Source organism: Erythrolamprus reginae, chromosome 7 (assembly GCF_031021105.1).
Source record: "Erythrolamprus reginae isolate rEryReg1 chromosome 7, rEryReg1.hap1, whole genome shotgun sequence".
In the NCBI taxonomy this organism is placed as follows: Eukaryota; Metazoa; Chordata; class Lepidosauria; order Squamata; family Dipsadidae; genus Erythrolamprus; species Erythrolamprus reginae.
This window is the reverse complement of record NC_091956.1, coordinates 34,463,421-34,479,442: the sequence shown is the minus strand read 5'-3', so window position 1 is coordinate 34,479,442 and position 16,022 is coordinate 34,463,421. Positions and strand designations below refer to the sequence as shown.

Here is a 16,022-nt window from a genome sequence, read left to right as displayed (position 1 = left end):
GCACAGAGGGTGAGGCTATTAGAGGTGATTCCCACAGTGCAGAAATGGCTTTGTGACCAGAACAAGGAGTAGTACTGACAGGTCATACACACCCTTGTGTTTTGCTGGAGGAAGGCCCTAGAACGGGACAGAGATTACGTGGAAAAATAGGGAGTGTAGAAGAAACATCATTCATTCTTTTGTGTAAATTTCATTATGTTCAATAAAGAAAAAAATGTGGTGCATTACATCCTGGGTGACCCTTGTACATGAAGTATATTTATTATTAAGACGGTCAGTTAGCTTAAAATCTGAATCAAGTCAGCTTAAAATGTGGATCAGATGAGATTCTTACAGTAAAATTTCTTTGGGTATTTTGTACCATATGTAAGTGTTACAATACTCTGCTAACCTCAGCACCAGGACTTTCAGAAAGTGCTCTTCTTTCAGATTTCATCACCTGATCATTTAATCTTGTTTCAGAAGATGGTGCAGATAATGAAAACAGACGGTGGTGATTAGGTATTCTTCCCTCTGCCTTGGTTCCTTCATAGTCTTCTACATGGTTACTTTTCCTCAAAATACTTCTGGGTTGAGGAGATGGCTTTGAAAAATCATATAGTGCAGGAATGCTTATATTTTCAGCTGAGAAAAATATAAAGAATATAACTATTATCTACTAAAAATGTTCATTTAGACTAAATTGAAATTCCATAAATGCTGTCTTCAATGAGTTATAGTTTCAAACATCTGCAAATAATTGTTCAAAGGTTTGCTATATTCTGGGACTTTCTGATAGATATGAGCTTGTATTTATTTCTAAAATTCATTTCTAGAATGAATTTTAGAAAATTTAAGGTAGGCCTTTTTGGAAAGTAATTAATTTCTCTAATAGCCCACTAATCTGCAATTCAGATAAACCATCTGTTCTCCATTGCTCCTGATATAGCAACCATGTAAAAGAAAAAAAAACCAGTTCTACAATTCTACATGACATGGCTGCCTTGTAAGCTGGCTCCCTTCTTCACAAACATAAATAATTCCTTAACACACACACACACACACACACACACACACACACACACCAAATTAGATAGTACAAATCGTACAAAATGCAGCCACGTGAGCAGTCAAGTGCCTCCCTAGGTACACCCATGTTTTTCCAGTACTCCATGGGCTGCATTTGCTGCTGATTGGTTTCCGAAAGCAAATCAAAGTGTTGGTTATGACCTATAAAGTCCTACATGGCATCGGACCAGATTACTTTTTATTTATTTTTTATTTATTTTATTTTTTATTTATTTTGTCCAATACACAATAATACACAATGAATGCTATAGAGGATATAGTAGAGAAGAAATACGAGATATAGGAGAGACTATAGGACAGGGGATGGAAGGCACTCTAGTGCGCTTATGTATGCCCCTTACTGACCTCTTAGGAATCTGGAGAGGTCAACCTTGCATAGTCTAAGGGAAAAATGTTGGGGGTTAGGGGATGATACTACGGAGTCTGGTAATGAGTTCCACGCTTCAACAACTCGATTACTAAAGTCATATTTTTTACAGTCAAGTTTGGAGCGGTTAATATTAAGCTTGAATCTGTTGTGTGCTCTCGTGTTGTTGTGGTTGAAGCTGAAGTAGTCTTTGATAAGCAGGACATTGCAGCACATGATCTCATGGGCAATACTTAGATCATGTTTAAGGCGTCATAGTTCTAAGCTTTCAATACCCAGGATTGTAAGTTTAGTTTTGTAGGGAATTCTGTTTCGGGTACAGGAGTGAAAGGCTCTTCTGGTGAAGTATCTTTGGACATTTTCGAGGGTGTTAATGTCAGAAATGTGGTATGGGTTTCAAACAGATGAGCTGTATTCTAGGATGGGTCTGGCGAAAGTTTTGTAAGCTCTGGTAAGTAGTGTGAGATTTCCAGAGCAGAAGCTATGTAGGATTAGATTAACAACTCTTGAGGCCTTCTTGGCGATGTTGTTGCAGTGGGCTTTGGCACTTAGATCTTTAGTTATCAGTATTCCAAGGTCCTTGACCGAGTGGGGATTATCTGTGATAATTTGTTTATTCAGTTTCTATTTGAAGTTCTTATTCTTTTTGCCGATGTGTAGGACAGAGCATTTGCTGGTTGAGATTTGGAGTTGCCATGTATTGGACCAGTCAGAAACTGAGTCTAGGTCTTTTTGTAGAGTAGTTGTGTTTTCAGTGGTGTTGAAGAGTTTTACATCATCTACAAAAAGAACACAGTTGCTTGTGATGAGATTGCAAAGGTCATTGATGTAGAGAATGAAGAGCGTAGGTCCCAGTACGCTACCTTGGGGGACACCGCTTTTAACCGGGACAGGTGTGGATATGGAGCTTCCTATTTTGACCACTTGTTGCCTGTTTGATAGGAATGCAGTAATCCAGCTGTGGAGGGATCCTGAGATGCCATAGGATTTGAGTTTTAGAAGTAGTTTGTCGTGGACCACTGAATCAAAAGCTTTGCAGAAGTCAATATAAATTGCATCTATACTTTTTCCTTGGTCAAGATGAGTTGTCCATATGTTTTTGCAGTGGAAGAGCTGTAGGTTGCAGGATAGTTTTTTTTCTGAATCCAAATTGTTTGTTAGAGAGCAGATTATTAGTTTCTAGGTGGAGAGTAATTGATTGGTTTATAATTGATTCCATAACTTTACATGGGACGCAGCATAGTGATATTGGTCTGTAGTTGTCGACAAGAGAGGGGTCTCCTTTTTTGAAGATGGGGATGACCATAGCTTTTGACCATGGTTTAGGAAGTATGCTGGTTCTGAAGGATTTTTCGAAGATTATGCTCAGTGGTTCTGCTATAGCAGAAGAGAGATTTCTTAGGAAATATTTATTGATTTATTGATTGATTGATTGGTTGATTGGATTTGTATGCCGCCCCTCTCCATCTTACAGGACCACCTTCTGCCACATAAGCCCTAGTGACTGGTCAGGTCCCACAGAGTTAGCTTTCTACAGGTCCTGTTAACTAGACAATGTTGCTTGGCGGGGCCGAGGAGGAGAGCCTTCTCTGTGGGGGCTCCAACCCTCTGGAACCAGCTCCCCTCAGAGATTCATACTGCCCTCACCCTCCTCACCTTCCTCAAGAGCTTGAAGACCTATTTATACTGATAGGCTTGGGGCCACAAGATATTAGCCCAGGGCTGATGAATGGTTTGTATGCTTGATTGTTCGAATGAGAATGGTTGATTTTTAATGAACCCAAGTTTTTATATTAGTTAATTTAAGTTTAATTGGATTCGGGATATTTTTATTGGTTTTTATATGTTGTAAGCCTCCCAAGACTTCGGAGAGGGGGGGCATATAAATCCAATCAATCCACTCAATAGATGGATGGATGGATGGATGGACGGACAGACAGATAGACAGATGAGATATATATATATATATATATATATATATATATATATATATATAGATATAGATATAGAATATATATATATATATATATATATATATATATATATATATATATATATATATATATATATAGGTTCAAGTCCCAGTGGGTATGGCTAGCTGATGAGGCCAAAATAAGGCCGAAATAGATCTATCCTAGTCTCCCTTAATTTTCAAATTCAGCAAAAACATGTGACACACACACACACACATAGGATTTATATGCCACCCCTTTCCGAGGACTCGGGGTGGCTTACAGCTTATAAAAGAGAAAAACAATACAAGTGTCCTAAATCCAATTAATTTCAAATAACTAATCTAATCTAAAATTCCCAGTTAATTAAAAGTCAGGCATTCTCACTCAGACAACAAACATACATAGCATTTGTCAGCCGGGGGAACAACGTCTAATAGCTCCAAGCCTGGCGGCATAGAAGAGTCTTCAGATTCTTGCAGAAACCTGATGACATAAATGAGTCTTAAGACTCATAAAAGGCGAGGAGGGTGGGGGCAGTATGAATCTCTGAGGGGAGCTGATTCCAGAGGGCTGGAGCCCCCACAGAGAAGTCTCTTCCCCTAGGCTCCACTAAGCAACATTGTCTAGTTGACAGGACCTGGAGAAAGTCGACTCTGTGGGGCTTAATCACTCGCTGGGACTCATGCAGCATATATATACACCCACACACACACCTACACACTCACATATATACAGTAGTATACATACATATACAAATCTGCATTGAAATAATGCAATGTATCAAAGTATATGTCAACATTTGATTCAGTTTTGATTTTAAATGACAGCACCTTTGTCTCCTCCCTCCTCGCCTTCCGCAAGAGTCTGAAGACTCTTTTATGCTATTTTTTGTAGCATTTTTCACAAGGATTCAGTTACATTTATTCACAATGGTGCAAAGTTGAATTTAAAAAGCAATGCCTGGCATCTAAATACAGATAGTCTTCAACCTATGACCACAATTGAGCCCCAAAATTCTGTGCTATGTGAAACATTTGTTAAGTGAATTTGCCTCATTTTATGATCCTGCCTGCCATAGTTAAGTGAATCACTACAATTGTTAAATCAGTAACATGGTTGTTATTTATTTATTTATTTATTTATTATTTGGATTTGTATGCCGCCCCTTTCCGAAGACTCGTGTTAAGTGTTCAATATCTGACTTACACATTTGCTTTGCTTGTCAGAAGGCTGCAAAAGGTGATTACATGATCCAGGACACTGCAACCATCATAACTATGAATCAGTTGCCAACTATCTGAATATTGATCATCTGACCATGGAGATGCTGCAATGTTTTAAGTGTGAAAAATGGTCATAAATCACTTTTTTCAGTGCTGTTGTAACTTGGAATGATTACTCAATGAATTGTTGTAAGTTGAGGACTACCTGTACACTGTTGCCTTATAAGCAATCTTACATTATATCACATGGCAAAATGGCAATGCTTTAATTTGTAAATAAATTAAACAAAACTTACTTTGTCAAACAGAAAGACAATGATTTTCTCCCTGTCAAATACACATATTCAAAGAATTAAAACTTTCTTTAAATTTAAAAAAAATCATTTCTATTTTAAAACTATTTTGTTTTAAAATAATTTTAACAATCTGAAAATTACACAATTTAAGCAATAACATTGAACATATTTTCTTTACCTGATGCTGATGCAGCCTTTGTCTTGAACTCCCTTGGCTCTGGCACTGGCTTGCTTTCCATTTTACACTGGATCTTATCTTTTTTCTCTAATGACAATTTACGCCCAATTGGTTCCTCTATATGACTATAGTCTTCTTCACAATCAGATCTTTCTTCAATAACTGTGTCATCTTTGATGTCTTTGATCAGTTGTTTATTTTCTGAGGTTGTTGCTTCTTGAGGAGTTTTTTCATAGTTTGCAAAAGTCAAGTTACCAACAGTTTGTTTTCCGAAAGAATAGTGATTTGACAAAGATATTTCAAATGGAATGGATTGTTTTGCTGTAGTCATTTTACATGATGCAGGATGTTGAGTTAGTGAAAAGGGAATAGTTTGCCTCTCTTTGTTCAAAACTTTTCTCTCCAGAATGGACACATATTGAGATCCCTCATATTCCTCTGATGAAGACAAATCATCGGCACTTTCATTTTTTAAAATGTCCCTGTTACAAAGATTAAACTTAGATGGCGATACAGTAAAGACTTTTGATGTAGGACAGATGTTTTCCTCTGGTTCAGGAAATTCCTCTTCAGAGTCTGGAAAAAGATTGAAACAGCAACAGATGCAAAGTGAAAGAATGATTTTGAAAGCAATGTGTACTTAACACTTTCCTCATACTTTCTATTGCCAAGCATAAATCAGCTCTATGCCTCTCCGAAGTGATAAATAAATTATGAAACAATTATCAAAATATGATACGTTGCAATTCAAAGCATACTTTTATCTGTGAATCAATTAACATAAATTGTACATCTTGCTATAGTTTAATTAAAAAAGAGAGTATTAATCATATAATATTCAATCAGTCATTCAATTTATATAGCAACCCATCTCAATTCATGACTGTGTGGCTTACAATTAAAATATAAAGATATATTAAAACATTTAAAGCAGCAACCATGCAAATAATACAAATGTTAAACACAATTAAACAATACAGCAGTCACTAGATCATAGCCCTGTCGCTGGATCTGCCAGATAATATTCTCTAGTGGACAAAACTTGTAACAAGCTTCTTCTAGTAGAATTGATAGACAGATGTCACTGTAGAAAGGCGATCCCTCAAATAACCTGGACCCATGCCATGTAATGTTTTATAGACTATTACCAGCATTTTGAATTAACATCAGGAACAAATTGGTAATCAATGTAATTTGTAGAGCAGAGGTCAATGTGACAAATCTAGATATGCACATAACTGCTCACACTGCTTCATTTTGCAGCAATTGAAGCTTCTGAATACAGCCTCAAAGAAAGCTCCAAATAGAGTGCATTGTAGTAATCTATACAGGAGGTGATCAGGGCATGAGCCATTAAATGTAGAGCCTCCTGATTCAGGAATAGGTACACCCTGCATACAAGTCAAAGCTATTCTTCAAGCAGGAGTTTTAATTCCAGGACTCTCAGATTGTGCAATGCATTGGTTTGGAGAAATGCAACCCAAAATCAAAGGTGTTAAATTCCTAAATCCAGCTGACCCTAAAACCCAAACTCACTTTGTCCTGGCAGGGTTGAACTGAAGCTTGTTGTACCCCATCTTGACCTGTTCAAACTCCAGACACTAAAACAGTATATTGGAAGCATTGCTGATGAAAGCCAGCTATATGTTGATGAAAGCCAGCTATATAGAAAAGTTTCACTTTTCAGCATACTTAGGTATCTCATTCTATAGCTATGAATGGCCTCACTGAGCAACTTCATGTAGATGTTAAACAGGAGCAGATAAAGTACCAAACCATGCAACACCTCTGCCTCTCAATGAACAACAGCTATATTTATTTTAAAATATATTAAAAATGATTAAAAATGAAATCCACAGAGTATAAATGTTGTCTTCCTCAACTTACATTCATCACTTTCAAAGTCTTCTGAATATTCTTCAGTCTGCTGATTTATTTCACGAGTAAGAAGTGCATCTTGTAGCTCTTCCTATAATATATTAATACATAATTATTATATGAATAAAAACATTATTCAAAGTTTTTCAGAATGAATGCAAAGACAGAAATGTTGCAAACTTTAGAGGTAATTCAAATACTATTTCTAAAATAACTAATGCAGCTAATTATTATATCTTTCTTTTTTGGGCATAAATTTTTTATTGTTTTTCACACCTTACAGAGATTCCAATTTACTTACCTCAAATTAAAATATAATACAATATAATATCAGATGCCAAATTCTTAGTCAAATTAATCAATTTTTTCTAATTATTTATCCAATTTATATGTGATCATTTCCACATACTATCACCTGGATTCTAGGTATTGTTCTTCACCTTCATTTGCATTTAAGGTGCTATAGCTATCTAGATTTCTCTTGGCTATTTGCTGTTTTTCATAGCTATGCCATCATGCTTCAATCCATTTCTAGCCTTCTTACTAAACTCATTCCTGGTTTTATTTAAAAACCCTCATTTTATCGTAGCTGCCCTTAAAAAAAATATCCAATGCATTTTACTTCTCTTTAAAATCCAGGAAGGAAAGAAAAAAAGAAAAAAGAAACACTATTCATATCGTATCTTAATCTAATTATAACAATGTCAATATACATAGGAGGAAGGGTTGTTGTTAGAAATTTTAAGATGTATTTCCTACTCAATTCATTTTTTAAATTGTTTTCATTATATCAGTATATCATTTCTGCTTTAACAAATCAAAATCAATATAAATTATATTGTTCCATTATTTTTGTGAAAAGTATCTTCCATTAGAAAAGCCAGTGTATTAATATTCTTCCCTAGTCTAGTTATTTTCTACTGCCATTCTTAGTGTGATAGTCTTCCCTAATTTATAAATTCCACTGCCAATCCCAGTGTAATTATCTTCCCTAATCTATGTATCATTGTCATATCAGTGCAATAGTCTTCCCTATTCTAATTACTTTCCCTGCTAAATGCAGTGCAATAATCTTCCCTAATCTATATATTTCCCTAATCTACATATTTTCCCTAATTCTATATATCTTCCACTATCGAACTCAGTGTGATAATGTTCCCTAATCTATTCAGTTTAGCTCTTCCTTGTTTCATCTGTCTTTCCCTATGATGCCTAACATAATTAATACTAATTATTATCATCCCATATTGATCCTACTCCTGATATTATATCTCTCTTTCCCTTTCTTTTCCCCCTTCCTCCTATTTTATTTATCACCATAAATCAGATAATCAATTTATAATTCAATCAATCAGAAGAAAAAAAAGAACTAAACAGAAAAGAAAAAAAATCCAAAATAATAATCATTCAGAAATAATCATAACCATTTTTAGTTATCTCATCCACATTAAGCACAATAATAATAACTATTTTCAATTTTCTCATTCATAAACCATTAATTTTTCTCCCGTTGTACAGTTCTTCCATTTTAACATTTTATATTTATTGCTTATATATTTGTATATTTGTATACATATATATATACATATATATTACAATAATAAACTCCAATAAGATTGAAATATTGTATTCTCATTTCTTTTTATAATGTATAACTGTTTCAGAAAATTAAAAAAGAGATGAAAAAACCTATCCTCTTCCTCTTCTTTATAGTGCTGATAACTTTTAGTGTCTTCTGGATTTTCTTAAAAGTGTTTAATTTTGAATTATATTGTCCAATGTATTTTCAATCAAATCAAGCAGTCCAAGCAGATCAAATCAGGTCAAATCAGTTCAGTTCAGTCATTTTCATCTTGAATATTTTCCTCATTCCATGCAATAGCTGATCTATCTTCTCATAGCCAGTCAGTGTGGAAGTCAGATGTCAAAATCTTTAAGCAAATAACAAACTGCTATATTTCCTCTGGCTACATGATGGCACTAGAAAACAAATTTTCCAGCTCTTTTCTGGATAGCTCTTTATCAACTATTTCCGATTTGATGTCTTCTTCTTCCGGTATTTTACGTTCCTCTTTGTTTACATAAAAAAAGGAAAATATAGCTTCCACAACAGGAATTCAAGGTTCCAGATTCCAAAAGGCAAGTTAAAATAAAACCGACTAGATAGTTTAAAAAAATCCAATGATGGGCAATTCGCTACTTTTCAAAGCTTTCGCTGAAATGCCACCTTGCACAGATAGCTGCTTTCTTCAATCTCCAGCTGTTTTACCTACGTCCAGCAACCAATTGCAAAACAAAAGTCCAAAATCCCTTTCAGGCACTCTCAGCTTACCACCAGCGACAAAGTTCCAAGCTAAAGATAGCCAATCAGTTATCACAATATGAGTTTGAACATATCCTGTGTTTCCCAGAAAATCAACTATTAAACTTCCTTACCTGAATGGTGATTCTCACTAGATTGTGTAGTCCACAGTCAGTGGGTTGACCTCCATCCGTCAACCAATCAGGACTGAGCCCATGTTATAAAAACTCAAGTTCTGTCAGTCTTCCTGCTTTTTTTCAAAGTTCGAAGCTTGGGCTCAGTGTGGTCAATAAATATACAAGACTGACAGAAATAACATATAGTCAAGACATGCAGAATAGGACACCAGAATAGATATGGATTTGCTCTAGACAAGAAAGGTAAGGTCAGAAGCCAGAAACAGGAAAACCTTAATAGGAATATTACAAGGGGGGGGGGGGGGTTGACTGTGGACTACACAATCTATTGAGAATCACCGTTCAGGTAAGGAAGTTCAATGGTTGATTCTCCAATCATTGGTGTAGTCCACAGTCAGTGAGACCTGCCAAAGCCTGAGTCCCTCGGGAGGGAAATCTAGGAATCTGGTGCAGATGCAGGAATTATCTTCTGGAGAATTCTCCTACCGAAGGCCGCATCAAAAGAGGCAAATGTGTCTATTTTATAGTAGGCACTGACCAGGTGGCTGCTCTACACACCTCTTCTAGAGAAGCCTGATTAGACCAGGTGGCGGAGACAGCTGCACTCCTGGTAGAGTGGGCCGTAATATCCCTAGGGCAAGGAGCTGCAGACATATCGTAGGCCTTAGCTATGACTGCCCTTATCCATCTACCTATGGTATTGGAGTTTCTCCCCATAGAAGCAGGGAGGTACAAGATGAAAAGGGCCTCGGATTTTCTCCATTCTGCTGTGCGCTTCAAATAGATGCATAAAGCTTCACCTGACATCCAAGGTGTGCCACTTTCGTTCCAGAGGATGTACAGGCCTGGAGCAAAAGGAAGGAAGAGAGAGTTCCTGTGATCTGTGGAACAATGAGTTTATTTTAGGGAGAAAGGAAGGGTCAAGATGTAGGATGACCTTGTCAGGCAAAAAAAGGCAGAGATCCTTGCGCATAGACAGGGCGGCCAATTCAGAAATCCTTCTGGCCGAGGTGATGGCCATAAGAAATGCCACTTTCTTGGTAAGATGACAAGTGGAAGAGTCCCGGAGTGGCTCGTACAGAGGTTTCATCAGAGAGTCCAGCCACTTTGGTCAAGTTCCACGTAGGGAAATGATGAGTGACCGGAGGGTTACGTATGGAGGCCCCCCTCAGAAGTCTTTTAATCAGAGGATGTTGGGACAAGGGAGAGAAATCCGTGCAGGCCAAAACTGATGATAAAGCCAATACCTGGCATTTGAGGGTGTTGGGAGCCAACCCTTTGGCAAAACCGTCACTCAGGAACCCCAGCATATGACCGACCGTTAGGTCTGTTGGAGAGCATTGTGCTCCTTTGCACCACCTGCAGAAGGTACGTCAGGTGGAGGCGTAAATCCGTTGGGTAGATGCTCATCTGCTGATGATCAGGTCCATCGCTCCAGTGGGCACCTGGCAGTTGACTAACGTGAGCCGCTCAAGTGCCAGGCGGTCAGTTTCATCCAGTGTTGGCTAACACTGGAAGATGCCAAGGAGGGGATACAGACAAAGTCACAAGGTCTGCAAACCAGGGCCTGCGTGGCCAGTATGTAACCACCAGGACCAGTTCCACTCCTTCCGTCAACAGCTTGCGTATCATCCTGGGGATTAGGGCAAGGGGAGGGAAGGCGTAGAGGAGCCCCTCCAGCCATGGGGAACGGAAAGCGTCCATGCCCTCTGCCCCCCGACAGCGGAACCTGGTGAAGAACTGAGGCAGGTTAGTGTTCATACTGGTAGCGAAAAGGTCCACTTGAGGTCGACCAAACTGGACACAGATCTGCCTGAAGATGCTGGGATGCAGCCTCCACTCCATCTGATCTATTGTGGAGTGGTCTTCCCCTGGAATGTAGTCTGCCATGATGGAGAGCAGGTGGTTCTCGGCCCAAATGCAAAGTACCCTGGCCTCCTCCATAAGAGCAGGGAGCCGGGTGCCCCCCTGCCTGTTGATATGAGCCTTGGCTGTGGTATTGTCGGTGAGGACCAGAATATGCTTCCCCACCGTTAGCCGGCTCAGCCCTTGGAGGGCCAGGTAAACTGCATGCAACTCCAGGATGTTGATGGGCAGAGAGGACTCCTGCTCTGACCAGAGTCCCTGGGTCACAGAGGAATGAATGTGGGCCCCCCATCCCGAGAGACTGGCATCCGTGGTCAGCACCATACGGGATGACTCGATGAAACAGGAACCCCGGCTCAAATTCTCTGGAGACCACCATAGGAGAGAGTTGCGGACTTTTTGAGGGAGAAAGACACTTAATGGAGACAAACCCCGACCTTGCTTTTGGAAAGGGAGAAGGAACCATTGCAAGTCCCTGGAATGTAGGCGTGCCCAAGGAACAATATGGATGGCCGAAATGAATTTTCCCAGAAGCGTAGAAAGCAGGCATAGTGGAACCCTGTGCTGGTGCAGAATGGCAGAATTTAGATCCGCAATACTAGCCTGGTGCTCCTGGGAAAGGAACACCCTACACTCCAGGGAGTCAATAATGACACCTAGGTGGACAATGGACGAAGTGGAAACGAGATGACTCTTGCCCTTGTTGATAGAAAACCCGTGATCAGCTAACACTGATAACGTTACCTGGATGTCGTGCAAGGCTTGAGACCTAGAGGAAGCCAGCAACAAAATGTCATCAAGATAACAATGAACATGCACAGGGAGTGACCTCAGGTGGGTTGCTAAAGCCACTAGCACCTTAGTGAATACTCTGGGGGCTGAGGAAAGGCCAAAGGGGAGCACCCGGTATTGGTAATGAACGCCCCCATAACAGAATCTAAGGAAGTGTTGAAAGTCACGATGGATAGGAATATGGAGGTAGGCCTCCGTAAGGTCAATAGAGGATAGGAGATTGCCTTTCCATATGCACGCAAAGATGGACTGAAGTCAGTGCATTTGAACCGCCTGTATCAAATATGATAGTTCAATCTTTAGAGGTCCAGAATGGCTCTCCACCCCCCTAAAGCCTTGGGGACCAGAAAAATCCTGGAATAAAATCCTGATCCAGCTTCATGATCGGGCACCTGCTGAATGGCCTTAATCCTAAGGAGGCACTTCTTGGCCAAATTGTTAGACACAGGGTACCGGATAAAGAATTGCGGGGGAATTTTGAGTTACCTCTGTGATTAGCATGAGGCAAGATCTTACGTTTGTCCTTGTCTTCGGTTAGCAGAGGGTCCAAGGCTGGTGCAAAGAGATGTTGTCCATCGAATGGGGATGTTGTGAGCTTCCACTTGTGTTTGGCGTCTGCTTGCCAGGAATGAAGCCAGAGATCCTATAGGCCACAGTGGAAGTTGCCATGGTGCATGAGGCAAATCTGGCTGCTTGGAGCGAAGTGTCTGCAGTAAAGCGTGCAGCTGCCAACATCTTGGCAATGTCCTGCTGAGATCTGGTATCATCAGGTGCAATTCTATCTTGTAGATCCTGCAACCAGGTCAAATTTGCCCGGGCAAAAAAAGAAGCTGAAGTGGCCGCTCTTACCGCCCAAGCACCAGTTTGGTGATTTTTGATGAGTGTTCAACCCTTTTGTCTTCTAATTTCATCAATTCTACTGCTTCGCCCAGAAGATTGGTGGGAGACAGGAGGGTGGTAATGGGAGTGTCCACCTTAGGCGGCTCTAGACAAGGAGCCAGTTCTGGGCCAACATGAAAGAACCATCTGTCATTAGCAGAGGGCATAAGCCCTGCTGAAAGAAATAGCCGATGTTGTTAAACTGATTCTACCAATAGAGGAGGGCAAGGGGTCACTTGAGCCTCTGGGGTATTTAAGGAAAAGAGAGGGTTAATGTCCAATCCAGGAGTGACCGAAGGGTTGTGGTAACTAATTTGGCCACAGTCCTAGCCTTGAATAGCAAGGAATTAAATAAGGAAGGGTGGAAGAGACCTGCAGTAACGGGGTGGTGGTGGTTCTGGAGGGATACCCTCGTTGTCGGATAGCTCCCAAACTGGCCCCCTATCCTCCTCCTCTACTGCACTACGAAACTCTGCTGCATAATTTATTTGTGGTAGAGACTGACCCATCTGGGCTTGTGGCAGGCCAAATAAAACTCCAGAAGCAGTGGGTTGGACTGCACTAGAGGTAGGGGTTTGGGTCCCTCTCATCGTTTGCATGCATTGAGACATGCTTTGGGAGACTGCCGCCGAGATTATAGCATGTCCTTATTGCTCACTCTCACACTTGATAGTTAAATGCAGTTTCGGCTTCGCCGCTTTCTTTCCCCGTCTGATTTTTTTATTGCCTTAACCATGCAAACCTTGTCAGAAAATAGGAGACTGATAAAACTGAATATTTCTGGGCAATTGACGGGTGCCGCGCTGCGATGCCGCCAGAGTCGATCAGCTGAGAGGCGCTGAAGAGGCAAGGAGCTCGGGCAATCGCAGCCTAATAAAAGCCGAAACTGTCTTTTCAGGCTGATGCCACCTTGGCAACTCTGTTCGCTAGCTCTGAAGGGCCTCAGGGAAAGGCTTGACTGTGCCGTAAATTACCTCCCCTGCCCAACTGTTTAAAGGCTCCAGAAAGAAAAACGGCAGCAAAGCTATTTAATGCGGCAAAATGTCTGGGCAGGATGAGCCTGGAGGGAATAGACCCCCCCCCCGGGGTCCACAGAATGCCTTCCTGAGGCAGCAGCTCAAGGAGAAGAGGAGCAGACAGAGAGGTTTTAAAAAATTATTATTATTATTTATAAGGAGGAAAAAAACTGAATTTACCTGAAGGATGAAATTAAGAAGAAAAGGAAGAAAATGTGAATAGACAGTCAGTCAGTGAGTTGACCACACATTCTTGCTGAGGACTGAGGACAAAAGCGGGAAGACTGACAGAACTTGAGATTTTATAACATGGGCTCAGTCCTGATTGGTTGACGGATGGAGGTCAACCCACTGACTGTGGACTACACCAATGATTGGAGAATAAGACCGTCTTATATTTTTTTGAGCTCTAAAATAAGCACTTGGCCTTATTGCCATGCACTCAAAAGCCTGATTGGGATTATTATAACGGGATCCCTTGTTTTGGGGAAAATAAAGTAACCACCATTTTTCAAGAACAGCTTTAAAGTTCTAAACGCTGATTAAAAAATGTGAGAAAAAGATTTCCAAAATAGAATATACAAAAGAGAATAGCTAGATATCAGAATATGAACTTCCTTGGTTGGAAGAGAAACCAAAGATCTCTGAACTCAAATTTAAACATGCCTGGGATAAACATATATCCATCCTAAGATAAAATACAGAAAATAGTATAAGGGCAGACTAGATGGACCATGAGGTCTTTTTCTGCCGTCAGACTTCTATGTTTCTATGTTTCACTTCCTTTTCTATGATCACTAGGGGTTGTAAACCCAATGGGATGGATTCAGTTGTAGAAGATTTGGCTGTTGTTGGTGTGTCTGGGATGGAGGTTGTGCAGATAAGTGGTTGTGGTTTCTTTTCAAACCCGCAGTAGAACACATTCAGGTCATCTGCCAATTACTGATCTCCTTCAGCTTGGGAAGGTGGTTTGCTGTAACTGGTGATGTTTTTGAGAGTTTTCCACATGTTTGCTGGTTCATTTGTTGAGAATTGATTCTTTAGCTTTTCAGAGTAGTTCCTTTTTGCTGCTCTGATCTCCATTATTAATATATTTCTGGCCTGATTGTACAGCATTCTATCACCTTTTCTGTAGGCTTCCTCTTTGGAATGATGTAACTGCTTGAGTTTGGCTGTGAACCAAGGTTTATTGTTACTGTATATTTGCAAGCTCCTGGTTGGTACACATAGGTCTTCACAGAAGCTGACATATGATGTTACAGTATCTGTGAGTTCATCTAGGTCTGCAGAGGTGTTTTTAAAAATATTCCAGTCTGTGCAGTCAAAGCAAGCCTGTAGCTTTAACTTTGCTTTGTCAGTCCAAGTCCTTGGTTTTGTGGCTTTAAAACTTGGTTTGTAAGCAGGTACAAGGTGAATCATGCAATGATCAGAGTGGCCCACAGCTGCTCTTGTTAAGGCACGGTAAGCATTTTTTACTGTTGTGTAACAATGGTAGAAACATAGAAACATAGAAACATAGAAGACTGACGGCAGAAAAAGACCTCTTGGTCCATCTAGTCTGCCCTTTTACTATTTCCTGTATTTTATCTTAGGATGGATATATGTTTATCCCAGGCATGTTTAAATTCAGTTACTGTGGATTTCCCAACCACGTCTGCTGGAAGTTTGTTCCAAGGATCTACTACTCTTTCAGTAAAATAATATTTTCTCATGTTGCCTTTGATCTGTTGCCTTTGATGGTCTAAGATATTATTGCCTCTGGAGGGACAATTTACATGTTGAAAGTATTTTGGTAGCTCATCTCTTAAATTTGCCTTGTTTAAATCATCTAAAATAATGGCCAGCGAATCAAGGTATTTGGCTTCAGCCTCCATAATCTGATCAGCTAGGGTTCTTTTTTTTCTTTCTTTTTTTTTAATAAATTTTTATTGGTTTTTTCTTAAAATAAACAGACACACATACAAACATTAAACATAAAGTGGGGGTGTATTTCCCCCGCTTCTCTTGAAAGTATAGATTCAAATACAGAAAAAGAATACATAATTGAATATATGTTGAATATTAA

At 39.7% G+C, this 16,022-nt stretch overlaps 1 protein-coding gene across 5 annotated transcripts in view; it reads right to left on the bottom strand.

Moving 5' to 3' along the window:
* The window catches only part of MAP9 (microtubule associated protein 9), a 116,791-nt gene that overhangs the window by 83,942 nt on the left and 16,827 nt on the right, over positions 1–16,022 (bottom strand). For all 5 annotated transcript variants that reach the window (XM_070757315.1, XM_070757313.1, XM_070757316.1 and 2 more), the window contains 3 exons: positions 6,975–7,056; positions 5,088–5,663; positions 392–624 (listed from right to left, as the gene is read on the bottom strand). In XM_070757315.1, coding sequence (XP_070613416.1) covers positions 392–624; positions 5,088–5,663; positions 6,975–7,056 — 891 coding nt within the window. The remainder of the gene's footprint in view (positions 1–391; positions 625–5,087; positions 5,664–6,974; positions 7,057–16,022) is intronic.